Source organism: Pomacea canaliculata, linkage group LG12 (assembly GCF_003073045.1).
Source record: "Pomacea canaliculata isolate SZHN2017 linkage group LG12, ASM307304v1, whole genome shotgun sequence".
NCBI classification, from domain to species: domain Eukaryota; kingdom Metazoa; phylum Mollusca; class Gastropoda; order Architaenioglossa; family Ampullariidae; genus Pomacea; species Pomacea canaliculata.
In genome coordinates this window covers 19,563,494-19,577,251 of record NC_037601.1, presented here as the reverse complement: position 1 = coordinate 19,577,251, position 13,758 = coordinate 19,563,494, and the positions used below count along the sequence as shown (strand labels likewise).

General features: G+C 42.3%; 1 protein-coding gene across 2 annotated transcripts in view; it reads left to right on the top strand.

Annotated features, from left to right (window-relative positions):
* The window catches only part of LOC112576874, a 75,178-nt gene that overhangs the window by 55,119 nt on the left and 6,301 nt on the right, over positions 1-13,758 (top strand). The window contains exons 3-12 of one of the 2 annotated variants that reach the window (XM_025259689.1): positions 6,565-6,783; positions 7,063-7,259; positions 7,521-7,681; positions 8,018-8,206; positions 8,516-8,725; positions 9,064-9,347; positions 9,793-9,929; positions 10,262-11,075; positions 12,469-12,696; positions 13,487-13,594. In XM_025259689.1, the coding sequence (XP_025115474.1) occupies positions 6,565-6,783; positions 7,063-7,259; positions 7,521-7,681; positions 8,018-8,206; positions 8,516-8,725; positions 9,064-9,347; positions 9,793-9,929; positions 10,262-11,075; positions 12,469-12,696; positions 13,487-13,594 (2,547 nt within the window). Of the gene's footprint in view, positions 1-6,564; positions 6,784-7,062; positions 7,260-7,520; positions 7,682-8,017; positions 8,207-8,515; positions 8,726-9,063; positions 9,348-9,792; positions 9,930-10,261; positions 11,076-12,466; positions 12,697-13,486; positions 13,595-13,758 lie in introns of those variants that run through there. The other variant, XM_025259690.1, reaches the window with a different exon arrangement.

Sequence of the window (13,758 nt, the reverse complement as noted above, 5' to 3'; positions counted from 1 at the left end):
AAGATGATAACTCTATGTCGCACATGCATTGAACACTGAGCAAAGTCAGACATAAACAACATCACTATTGTGAACTTCCTTTCCCCGCCTTGACTTGTACTCTGCTGTGGAACGTGCTTGCTGACAGAAGCCCACTCCTGCGGGGCCATCTTGCAGGCGGCGCTACCTGGTGGAAGCCCCAGGAGAAGGAGCACCAAGGTGGCTGCACCGGAGCACTAGCTTAGTGAAAGCGCTGCTGTGTGGACAGGTATTATAAGATCAACAAGCAGTTTGCACAGGTTACGGCTCTCGCTCGACCTTTGATGTGCGATGGCGGTTGTTAGGTGGGAGGCGAGAGACGTTGGTGTGTGTGTGGATGGAATGTAAGTTGTAGGTGCAAGAAAAACGATGGGTTTTGCGCTCGGGGAAGGGGTGGGTGGGGATGAATGAGTTCCCTAAGACACAGAAATGCAAGCCAGCTGGCGTTGACCCTGCAAGAGCCCTCCTACCACCACCAGAACAACAATAACAAGCAACACAAACGAGGCGCCGGTGGGGAGAAAGGGAGGCAACTGCCGACTGTAGAGTTATCGCCTGCCTTCTGTGGTTCTGTTCGCAGCGATGGGGTGATGGGCAGAGATGCCAAGGGGATGTGGTGCACGGCGGAAGTCATCGCTGTTGTCGGCCAGAAGCTCGCATTTCTTCTCGGATCTGCTTAACAGCAGCCTTCCACAATGTCCTCCCGATAGCAATAGCGGCAGTAGCGCGCGTTTATCTACTGTGGTCTGCACCGTTGGCCTGGGGGCAGGAAAGAAGGACCACATCTGCCTGGTGCCGTTCTCCAAGGACATAGCCTCTTCCCTCATTATCGTTGTCACAAGGCGGGCGCTACTATTTTCCCACCAAAACTTATTCTTTCGGCGAATCTGTTTGCTGTTCATCATTACCGTTATCTCTACCTCGCCACCTCCAACCCTTACGCACCAGCCCCTAAAGAGCTGCCCTTTGACCTTTCAGGAAGTTTGGAAAGCGAGGACAGCTTTGGCATTGCTTCTTCTCACCATCTTTGCGCATGCGTGCTTCGCACTGGGACATCCCGTACCTGAGGCTTTGTGAACACAAGTGTCCGGAGACATGGCACGCGAAACGAGACATGACGAGGAGTTTTACTACTGGCGAGTGATGACCGACTTGAATCGACATGGTCGTCGTATTGTCAGGTGGCTGGGGAAGTGTGTGTGTGGGGGTGTTGCCGGTGCGTGGAGCCCTGCATTTGTAGAGCGCGCGACGCTGGTATAATCGTCAGCACGCGCGCCGCACAAACCCGCACGTGCCGCTTGCGGTGAGCAGCATGGCACCGCCAGACGACCGCAGCGCATCTTTCTCTCGCCCCTTCCTCGGGACTAGTGGGCGGCTTATGGGGAACCCGCGTGCACTTCGCAGCAGAGTGCAACAACACGAGTAGAGCTCGACTGGGTGGGAGGGTGGGGTGGAGATGGTGGTAGGGCAGAGAGGTCGAAGGGAGAGTGTAGTCCTTGCATCACTCACACACACACACACCCCTCACATACAACCCTTCCCACCCCGAAATCCTCCATTGTCACGCTTGCTCGGAGAATGGTTCTTTCATTCCTCACGACCACACAGCCCTGCTGGCCAGTGCACCTGATTTGTCACATTGATCCAGTTGACTGATGATGTAAGCATAAGCTGCTCTGTTGTCGAAACCTTGGTGAGAACCTGTTGACAAAACGAAACGGAAAGGGAAAAAGGTCTGTGAACTTCGAGTGAGAGAGGACTGTACACGAGATGCGCAAGAGAGACGTTTTGGTGTCGAGAGAACCGGAAGGGACAGGAGACCGTGCAAGGCGATAGAAGGAGGGGCAAGACAAGAGCACTGACTGCCAGACCAGGTATTTGGACACTCTCGTCATCTGACGGTTGTAGGAGAGGCCTTTCTCTTCTCCTCGCTGCCTTACCTTCACCAACCTCTTAGTCTGGCATCCAGTCTACAACATGGTCAGTACGCTTGCGTCACGGGTATGGAACTGGCTGTTGTAAGCGCCTTTGGGTTGGAATGATATTGTTCTAGCCTCTTAAGTTATCCGCTTCCCCGCCGCATTTGTAATAGCAGCAGGGAAAGAGCAGGCTCAAGTCACTCGACAGTCAAGACTTGTGCGAGAGCTGACTCTCTGTTCGTCTTTACAATGAAGACCTCTGGCCTCATTGGCGGCCTGTCGTTACAATCGCGCCTTTCTTTCAATGCTGGGCCGACCCACGTTCAAAGCCTTTTGAAAGGAGTGCTGTTTGGCCTGTCTTCGTCATGGCTTCCTTTTCTTATCTAACCACTAAGGTCTTGGGGCGGGAAGTGGGGGCAGTGGAAAGAAAAATAAAAAGGTTAAAAAGATCGGCTTCCATGTCGTCGCTCATTTCTCATGAACGTACTTTTGTGTGCCCGCACTCTTTGGGATTGCTGTTGATACTGCTGAGCAGAAAATGAGTGAAAGAGCAGAATGGAGAAGCTGGTCGCCCGGTCTTGTGTCAGCAGTAGTTTGTAACTACCTTTTCTTGTGCCCCGCCTCTCTCTTTATTCTCACGTTTTCTTTGCACCCAGTATTCATCATTTGGACAAAGTCTTGAGTTCATTTGAAATCTTCCTTGTTGCCTGTCCCTGTGACCCCTCTTTCTGGCTTCTAGTGCTTACCTTAGACAATCTCCAAGTTACTGAGCGAAGGGTGGATTGTACATGAGCTTGTAAAAATCAAAACATTAAGCAGATGTAGCAGCCAGTGGTGATGGATTGTGAGAGCATGGTTTTCCTGTGAACTGTCTACATTTCCTCATTGAAGGGGGAGAGGAAGGAGCATAAACTGAAACTGGTGCTGTTCTACCAGAGTTGGATTAAGAGCTATTGGTGGGATCTTGCATTTTGTACAACACCACAGAAACCTCATTGTTGATTTGTGGCAGCACTTAGTTTTGGAAAAAAGCTGATGTCATTGAGCCCATATTTTTTAAAGTTAAAATATAAATTGGATTAGAAATTATTTATGATAACAGTATAAGTATCAATTTTGTGTAGATGTGCCATGACCACTTGGTACAGGATGCCTTGCTATGACTTGCTGACCTTTTAGTGCACAAGATCAGCTATGGGGGAACTGCACCTGACATATCAAGCCACCAACCTCTTATAGAGCATTTTCAAAAAGAGCTATTTGCAGTTTTGTAGGGGATGTTATCAGTGAAAAAGATGCACTGCTATATCAGCTTCTGTGCATTAAGATAGCAGGTTTGTATTAAAGATACAAAGACAGAGAGCATGGTGAAAAGCAGAACATGAGAACAGTGCTGTAAACTGCTGCTCTACATAATGCACCTCTTTGACCACGATGCAGAAGGTGCATAGAGGCTGCACTTACTGCACTTAAGTGTGAAATTGGCTTATTGTGTGTTAAGAATCTTGCTAGCGTGGAGTTGTATTTTTTTCACTCATCTAGACCCTTTAAAAGCTGGGAAATATGTTTTATTACGTTTAGCAGATTGACTGACACCAGTAGGAAAAAGCTTTGTGGTTTTTTTTTTCTATTTAATGCTAAGTGCTCATGTGAAAGGCACCTTTACATTTATCTCTTTCTATCACTTCTCTGCTTGATTGAAAAAAGAGTGTTGGCAAGAAAGGCATACAGTAACCTCAAGCACCATCAGTAAAGTGCCAGTGAATGGGCTTTAAACAGGTTATATACATGCATCACATACTGGTATTCTTGTCTACTCCCAGAAGAATCTGACCTTGATAGTCTTGTCTCTTACCTCTCCATTTGGATCATCTACAGATGTAGGGGTAGCACCCAGGGTGATGGCTCTCTTTTTGGATCATAGCAACCCTATGTGGGCTGCAGAACACAGATTTGCCTTGCTCACAAATGGCTGATCTCATCGAGCATTCACTTACAGGCTGTTGGAGGGTCCTTAATGGATTTTGTGGACATGAATATTGTTATAATTGCAGTTAAGTGCATGCAGGTGGAAATGTAAGGAAATGGAGCTCACACAAACATGCATACACACATGCAGCTCCCCCCCCACCACCACCAACACACACTCATTCTCACTCGTGTGTATTTCTCGGCTCCATTTCCTTGCCTTTCCTTAACTGCACAATATAGCAATAAATGTGTGAATATATGTGTGTATAAGTTTGTAGAAATAATGGAAATAATACTGAAATAAACAAGTGTGCAGGGTGGGGAAAGCTTTATTGCCCTCCTTAAATTATTTTGGAGCTTTTTATGCCAGTAAAAGATCTTTCATATGTCATCTTTCATATGTCAGTGTGCTACCTATTGAAAAGCAGTCTGATAATAAGGCTTACCCAACTAATACAAAAAGAGAAACAGAAAAATAGGTTCCAGGTAAAGTGGGTGGGGTCCACACCAGACTTAAGGAAAATCCAGCGCCGGAAGTGGCGTCATCATAAACGTTGGCCATTTTTTCCCCTCTGCAAGAAGAGCAGCAGACAGGCAAGAGCATGCTAAAGGCTACACACACCATCTTTCGATTGTTGGGGCAGGATGGGGGAGAGAGTGGGGAGATGGATGGAAGAGATCCACTTGCCAATGTACGCTTGGCGCAGCATTTCAGATATCGCACGTTTTTTCGAAGGCAATTTTCACGGGAGAAAGTGATTATTAGGATCTGTGAGCGGAAGCAATGCCGCTTTCTGCCCTGGGTGTGGGATGATCTCGCTGCCTTCTTATCTTGGTCTCTAGGCCGGAGAGCAAGGCAGGGGCGATAAAACTCCCCCTTCCCCCCCTGACAGTTATAAGCCCCTGCTGTTGGTGTTGAGCCATTAGGTTGGCCTAACTTGGGCCTCCAGAGGCCTCTTAGAGAATGTCTTCAGACACAGTCCTTGTATACAGAGTCCTTAGGAGAAGATTTGCAGCAGGAGCATTGCTGACTGAACAACAGAGAGGAATGTTGGGCTGGAGGAGAGTGGGGTGTGTAATGTGCAAGGTTGGTAGTGTCAGCAGCTCCTGCAATTTGGGAACTGTGAGCATTGACAAAAGCTGTTGCATTTTTGTGAAGAAAGGTGGGAAATGCTGTTGCCAAATAAAAAGTGATTTTTTTTCCAGACATGTATGTTCATAGTTGTGCAGCTTGTCTGCATACACATGCCCACATAATAACTTGTTTACAGATATAATATCTGTAAGACATTCAAAGAAAAAGTGATGGGTATAAATGACTAATAATGATTTCTGTGTAAACGAACATTGCTTGTCCATATTAAAATATTAGAATAAAGCATTAGCATTTACAATACCATCCATTGGTACAAATATTTGATGCTTTCAATAATAATTTGTAAACATGGCCGTACTTTTTGTGAAAACGTCCAAAGCACAGAATGATGAGGGGAACATTAAGAAAGCAATGCCAACATGAATGCATAACTATGAGAAGGGCAGAAATTAATTGCGTGCGTGCATTTACATGACATAATCTAGTGAAGATACATGGCCTTTCTGCTGTGTAATGCATTTGTCATATTTTGATGCCACTTAAGGTTGAGTAGAGTCGAGCGGCCACTGTCACCCTCTAGACTAAGGTGACGCTTCAGGGTGGAGCATGCACACCGAGTTTCCTAAACATTTATCATCTCCCTTTCCACAATATAAAGTGCACATAAATTTGTTTACTTGAGCCCAGCAGCAATGTCTTCCTAGTTCCTACAACTAGCAAATGGGAACTCTCATGAAATGGAGATCTCTGCACGCAACTAGCAAATGGGAATGCTCATGAAATGCTAGTCTGATCCATTGTTTTAGGAGAGAACAAGCAGAAGGCAGTGTTTGTGTGTGTGTGTATATATATAAATATATTTTATGTATACCCCAGCATGTTCACAGTTTTGGCATTTTTTTTAATCCCTTGCTTACTGTACACAAGTAGATAATCTGAGAAAAAAACCCAGTTTCCTGTCCTGCATTAATTCAGCAATTTTGCATTTTCTTTTGGGTGGGAAAGGGTAGGGGTGTAAGGGGTGCAAAGTAATTTGTTACAGTTGAAAGCGAAGGGGTGCTATAAGGCTAAGGTCTGCTGGTGCTTTTTTTTGTGTGAAATTCTGCAAATTTGAGACATCGGGTGTGTAGGTGAGAACAAAGAAGAAAAAGACATTTCAAGGATTAACTTTTTATAGTCCAAGTATGTGTTGTCAAAATGATCACAGTCACTTAATAAAGAACAGTTTACTGTAAAGAGTTAAGAAACATTTTTCCTTCTACAACAACACAGTGGCATAAAGACTGGATTTTTTTGACTGTCCAAAAACTTTTTAATTTTGAAAATGTGAAACCAAATGGATAAGGCCTATTTAAAAATAACTTGAAATAGTTTTAGGCTGTAAGGCTTGGTTTTCATGTGCGATTTTAAGTAGAACTTGATGCTAAGTCAAAGTATTTGGGCTTATCACATTCTGTTTATTCTGCATGACAGTGCTGCAAAACTTTCTCTGTGCTCAAATATGGTTTGGTTACTGTGCCACAATCCTCATCCTGGTGTGTTCTTTTGGTATATGTGTAGGACTTGCCCAGGGGACCAAGCCACCCGTGTTGAGCATGATGAGTCCTGCAACAAGCGGCAAGATGACGCCCAAGATGGCCACTGTACCACCACTGTCCCAGGGCTCACCCAGCAATGGATTGACTGCTAGTGGTGGTAACTCAGCCTTAAATGCAACACGGACTTCTAGTTTTGCTGCAGCTCTGAGAAAGTTGGCGCATCAAGCCAAGGATCCACAAGGTATTCACGGCTTCATTTGGGAAATGTCCTGTTGCTGTTGCTACCTTTATTTTTAAAGTTCTTATGGTCTATTGCCCCATCCCATCAGATTCAGGAATCTGAATTGAAGATACAGCAGACTTTTATGAAGTTACATTATGAGTTAGTTGCTTATTCACTCCTCCCAAATTTTGTCAGTGTATGATATGAATGTGTTAGTATTGGATACTTTAAAACTTGAAGTAGAAAAAAACTACACAGCATTCACCCATCCCCATTCATTTTTTCTGGTTGTTTCAGAGGAGGCAGCTGTGTTGGCTGCAGCAGCTAAACACAATGGGTCTCCCATTAGCAGCACCAGCCCACGAGCAGCAACTCCGAAACGGGTGCCACCCCCACCACTGGTCTATTCTAGCCACTCAGCATCTTTGACATCTCCACCTGTGGTCACCATAGCCCCCACGCAATCTTTGTCACTGGCAAATGATGGTAGACAGGTAATTACTATGTGAGACATTCTTGCAGACTGGTACATAATTTGAACTGCTTCATTTGTTGTGACACTGAAGTATGATACTTCATAAGATATGTAGCCACATCATTCTACAACACCTACGATAATTCTGCAGTAAAAATAAAAATAGTGTGTGATAGTGGAATGCAAAACATCAAAGCTAAAATCACCATTTGCAAAGTTTATAAGATTGTAGAAGGAGACCGAGAAAATGAAATTGAACAAGTAATTTTTTTCCTGACAGAGCAACGATCGAGTTCCTTCGGCCCACAGTACTGCCTCCTCCTACGACCATTATAATATCAAGCACGATCGTGATCAGCGGCCTTTATCCTCCCACTCCCGAGATGATGATCGGGCCTCTGTTAAAGATAGCAGGGCCTTGTCTCAGACACCAACGCGCATGTGAGTACACAGACCGTACAGATTGTGAGTAATATAGGTTACTTACCTGTTTGAAAGATTTAAACCTTGAAAAGAAACCACTGATGACTTTGAACTAGCCATTTATATCCTATTTGAGTTATGTCATTTATTGTTCATTTGGTAAGGAGAAAGCATTGGCATTTCAAACCTTTATTTATTTTTTATAAATACTGGTATTCATAAATTATCCAAATTTTATATAAAGTGTGTTAATAAAAGAGAGTTGAAATAATAGCCAGCCATCATGATTTCCTTTGCACATTAATAATTTTGGCCTTAAACAGATTTCTGACTTTCCAATATGCTTTATTTCAGGGTCCCACCACAGACCAGCACAACTTCCTCCCGAGAGGAAAGTATTACGCGAGGATTCCATCCATACCGACCAGAAGACGACCTTCACCGAGCAGCTGCTGCCCTACCCCCACATTTTGGCCTTGACCCTGCATATGCCTACCACCCTGCCTTCCTTCAACCTCATCCATACTCTCACCCTGCCTTCAGGTGAGGATTGTAAATTACCTCTAAACTCTGTAGATGTTAATGTTGAAACATCTCCTAAACTATTTCTGTTTTGTTTTTTTTGTCTTTTTTTAAAAAGTCTGATGACATGCTGTGAAATGAAAAAAAAATCATAAAGCCATTTATTTCAGAATTATGAGAAAAGAGGATGCTTTGATAAACTGTTAAATAATTGTCATTAATCTCCCAAAGTGTGATAGTCTGTAAGTGGTAACTGTAGTAAAACTTGAGCACTGGCCAGAAATTCGCTCGTGATTTCCAAAATATGCCATGAGTTTTATTTTCCAACAGATTTGAGGATCCTTTGTTGGTGGAACGTTACCGCCTGATGCAGGCAGCCTCCTTTATGCCTTTCTCACCAGCAGGACTTATGCCCCATCCTAGCATGCACCCACTTCTGTCAGGAGCTCGGTACTCTGCTGAACTTCTGCAGCAATATCCATACATCTCACCAGGTGCCCAGGGGTTAGAGCATAGGTCACCACAAGTAGCTTCGGAGAGGTGGGAAAATTAAGTTGTATTGAGATGTCTAGGATGGCTAATGAAAATGATTGATAGATAATCGTCATTGTTGTGTGAACCATACAGAAAACAAACTGTGAACATAATTTAAAAGCTTTCATCTTTACTGCAGATTCAAGGGCAGTAACAGCTGTTGTAATATGAATATGAGAAGAGATGTGGCCTTGCTTGTGTGCACACACACACCATATAACTGACAGATATTTGTATCGATAACATGTCATCAGTTTGTCAATAGAGCACTTTATATAGGATCTGTTTGTAAGGAGGTAGCAATAAAAATTGATACCTTACCATAGAGCTTGTTGTTTTCGCAGGTCACGGTCAGATGAACGGTTGGATCGAGAAAAAGAAAAAGAGAAGAGAGAGAAAGAACGGGAGAGAGAGAAGGAACGAGAGCGAGAAACAGAACTGACCAAGCGCGATAGATTGTCACTGGTGGAACGAGAGCGCGAGCGGCAGAGAACCAGCGAACACAGTGACCGACGTGACATTCTCTCTGTACCCTCACGTTACATCGCTGAGCGGAGCAGCAGCAGCCGAGAAAATGAGCGGGAGATGCAGGCACATAATCACCATCATCACCGTGGACATTCAGAAAGTGAGATCTGTTCTTGTACATTTCTTTGTAGATTCATTCATTTCATAGATTTGCCTGCACTCAGAATAAAATTTTTGTACAATTTCATTAGCATTTCACATGGCAGTTTGTTGGGAAAGTTGTGATAGTCATCATATTATGTTTTGCATTTTTAGTTCTTGTGGATTTTCTCTGCATCAGCTCCTATGATGACTGGAACCAGTCTGTTCAGTTGAAACTAGCAGTGATAGTAATAGCGTGATGTAAGTTGTAAGTGTGTAACAGTGTGGGTAAAGCTATTTATTTTATGCGTCTGATGGTCTTTAATTTCCAAATGGGCTATTTAAGTTGTCATTTTTCTTTCCCCTCTTCTAGAAATGTATACATGAAGAGGAACTGTTTTTGAATATCATTTGAGAGTAAGAGGCACTGAATAGCAAACTTATTCTTGTGGAACCTGATGCAGGTAAAGGAGGTTCAATAAGTCATGGGACACCACGAGACACAGAGGCGCATAGATCTCTCTCCTTGTCCACCACAGAGGGCAGCAGCATCAAAAATCACATCTCATCCAATTCCAGCAAAAATCACTATCATAATAAGGTGAGTGTAACTGCTTTGTTCAGTTGAGGTTGCTTAAATGTAGAGAAAACAGTTTCATTAACTTTGTCGGGGTCATACAGTACATAGTTCCCTACCTCCGGATGTAGGAGTTACCTTTTTAAATCTTTCACTAAGTAGGTTTTATTTTAATGTCTTAGAATGCAGGGATCATTTTTGTACCAGAGAATGCTTTTAACTATGAGTTCGAATAGGATCGTCTCTCATTTGCTTCAAATTGTTAATGGTTAAGTCTGGGTTAAGAAGTGACTATGATTTGAATATTCTTCTTAAATGTACATTAAAAAGTTGTGGATTTTGTATTTTGATTTCAGTATGACAACCACCTTTTGTCAAAATTAGATGCACCATCTGAACAAGTGCATCTGCCATACCAGCATGCAGCCCATCGTAGTGATGTTGAACTTAGTAAGTCTCAGCAACTTCCAAGAGTGTCTCCTCACCATCCTGCCTCCAAAAATAGCACAGGCAGTGGGGAAGGTGCTATATTCCGCCCATTTGAAAAAGATGGTCCTTCTCAGGCCTCAAATGTTGTGATGCGAAATGATAAGACACAGGATCTACTTTCTGTGCCACCATTGAGGATTTCATCTTTGATTGCAGAAAGTGAGAAGGTGAAAGACAGTGTTGTGAATTCTGGAGGAAATGATGACACCGATGCAACAGCTCAGCAACCTGCAACTGTTCGAGTCTTTGGCAGCACTCCTGAGGTCAAGATTATCAACTCGAATTTTATTAACCACAGGGTGGAAAAATTTGACTTTAAGAGTCTGGCAAGGGAGTGTGTCTCCAGTAGCTCTGAAACCTCAAAAACAGTGCCTGGTGCTGATGAAACTGCAGGCTTATTGGTCACATCAGTTTCTCACCAAATCTCCCTTTTGCCCTCATCTTTGTCCCCAGTCCTGGTAAGCAGACTTGACAAGAAAGAAGAGCGGTTGCGGACTGCCAGAGCAAATGGCACTTACAACAGTGAAAGTGAAGGTGAAACAGATTCTGAGGCTGAGGAGGATAAGAAGCGAGAACGATTGACGATATTCAAGCGTGCATTGCCAGACGAGCTGGAGGTATCGCCCTCCAAAGTGATGCTCCTGCATGCGCTAGGCTTGTCTACATTACAGAAAAAAAAAGGTTGGCAAGATTCATCTCTGCCAGTCCCAGTCCCATATTCCCCAGCAACTTTTTAAAGATTAATTTTCTTCCTTCTCTTTCATTAATGTCTAAAGCAGTGGTTCACAAAGTGTGGTCCATGGACCAGTTGTGAGCTGCACGCATAAGTCAGGTGGTCCGCAGCGACACTTATCATATGTCAGCAAAGTGATGTTTATCACCTTAATATATCTCGTCAAAAACAACTACATTCATTGTATTAACATTTTAATTAATAAAGAACTTTGTGAAGTATGTAATTTTATGTAAACTTATGACTATACTACTGTCACAAAAGTACATTTAGTTTTGAATTGTAATGAAACAAATGTAGCAATTTATATTTCAAATTCACGGTACAGAGTGATTTTAGGCCTTGGTGGTCCACCATATTTTTTAGCTTAGTTAAGTGGTCTGCGGTCTGAAGTACTTTGAGAACCACTGGTCTAAAGTGTATAATTGCTTTTTTTTTTTTTTTTTTTTTTTTTGTGTGTCATTTTAATGAGCTAAATTTTAGTTTTAAGAAATAGTGTCAAATAGGGTTTTAGAAGGGAGATTAATGTCAGGGCTTCTGCTTACGCAAAAAAATGCGTACAGTACGCATTAAAAGTTCGGAGGACCCCTTCAATTTTCGTCAATGGGGTCCCATTCAAATTTGGGCGAAGAACAGGGACCCCTTAAAAATCTGAAGAAGGGGTCGCTGGGACCCCAAAGAATTTAGCCTTAGCAGAAGCCCTGAATGTTCTTAAGGCAGTAGCACTTTCAGTAAACTCAGTGGAAGGTGCTGTAACCATCACACATTGTAGCAAAGCAGCACATTGTAGTAGACTAATTTAAGCCCTTTGCTGATGTGGTATTGCTTAATGAGAGCATCACACAGGATGCTGCTGAAATGTGACCATTTGTGGACTTTGTCTGGATTCATCATCTGCTTTTTAAATCCAACCATTTGTGGACTTTGTTTAGGTGCAATTCCTTTGAAATCAGAACATTTTCTTTCACATAGATTTTTATAAGATTTAAAGGTAAATCTTTATTGTACAAAAACTTTGTTTTGAGAAAACGTAGAAAGTTCAAACACAGAGCGCAATCTTGACATAGCAGCCCCCTATTCTCCCCCGCCTCTCAAAAAAAAAAAATTATTTGATGCCATTGATAATCCAGATTATAAGCATTTGTGCAAATCAACTAACACACTTCCATGAATAAATATATTTATAAAATTCTAGAAATGTTAATGACGAAAAATGCATTTACCTTTTGATCATTATCCCATTAGCCTTGTGGTTGTGTACTTACATCAACTTTGTTGAAGTCTGTTACTTGCAAAGTGGGGTGATGCTTGCTGTTTTCAAGAGCTGAGTTGTTTGTGCAGATTTCATGTGCAAGCAGTTTCGCAAACGACGACGTTTGATGCGAGAACGAAGCATCAGTCCTGTGGAGCTTGTAGATGGAAGTCTGGAGGATAGCAGCATGGAGAATGCCTTACCGGAGGTGACAAGTCTGGAGCCTCAATTGCTTTGTGAAGAAAGTGATTACAGTGACAAATGCTTGTTTTTAGCCAAGTTGGAATTGACACCATTAGCAGCTGAGAGAAGAAAAGGTTGGTAGATCTAGCCTACTGTCACACGAGATTTTTGTAATGCTGGAAACAATACGGTGATCTGGAATAGAAATTACATTTATCCTAAGTTATGCTTATCTTTAGGTAAATACATTGATAATATTAACACTACAGAGGAATAATAATTGCCTTTTAGTTTCTAAGCTCTTGATATTATTACATGAAAGATGTCATGACACATTATTTTTATGGGTGGGAGGACTTTACACACTGTGAAGGTTGCATACTTGTGCTGTGTGCTATTCACAACTTACAACATAATCTCAGTACGTTGTGTACATAAACTACACACAAAATGCTTTATTTTACATAAGTGCAAATGGTCAAAAAAAAAAAGAAAAGGGCGGTATTGTAGGTTACCATATGGTGTATGAAAAGGATGAGAGGGACATAGAATCACAGTTAATACTGAGTATTCTGTTGCAGAGTTATCAAATAACAGCAGAGAACATACTTTATAGTTTGCAGAGATTGAGTTCAACACAGAGTGTTGCAAAAATCTTTATTCCACCATCACTAAATTTTTCAAACAAAAACATTTTGCTTAGCCAGGGGGACTGGAAAACACATTAACTGTAAAAAACATCCCCTCCCCCTGATTACACTTGCATTTCTTAGCATGAAATAATTTTTATCTAAAATTTAGATTTGTTTTGTGTCTATTTTCATTGTTTGTATTAACATAAAGCTTAAATTGAGATATTTAAAAAAATAGCGTGGGCTAAAGACTAGAAATATAAATGGAGACCTTTCATGCTTTTGTTAACAGAGTTAGAAGCTCTTCGAAAGATCTGCAAAGAATGTCAACACAGAAGATTGAACAAGGAGAAGAACAGGTTATCTCATTCAAGGGACCCTCAAAACCAAGTTCTTGTTGGTGAGTGCAGCTGCAGTTTGCAACCTTTAATCTAACAGTCATGGGTTCTTCTTGCTATGTAAGTGCAACCAGGGTTCTTACACATTCACATTTCATTCTGCAAGTTAGAAGATGTTTTTGAAGTACATAACAGAATTCCAGATAAAGATCTTCCTTTTGTTCTT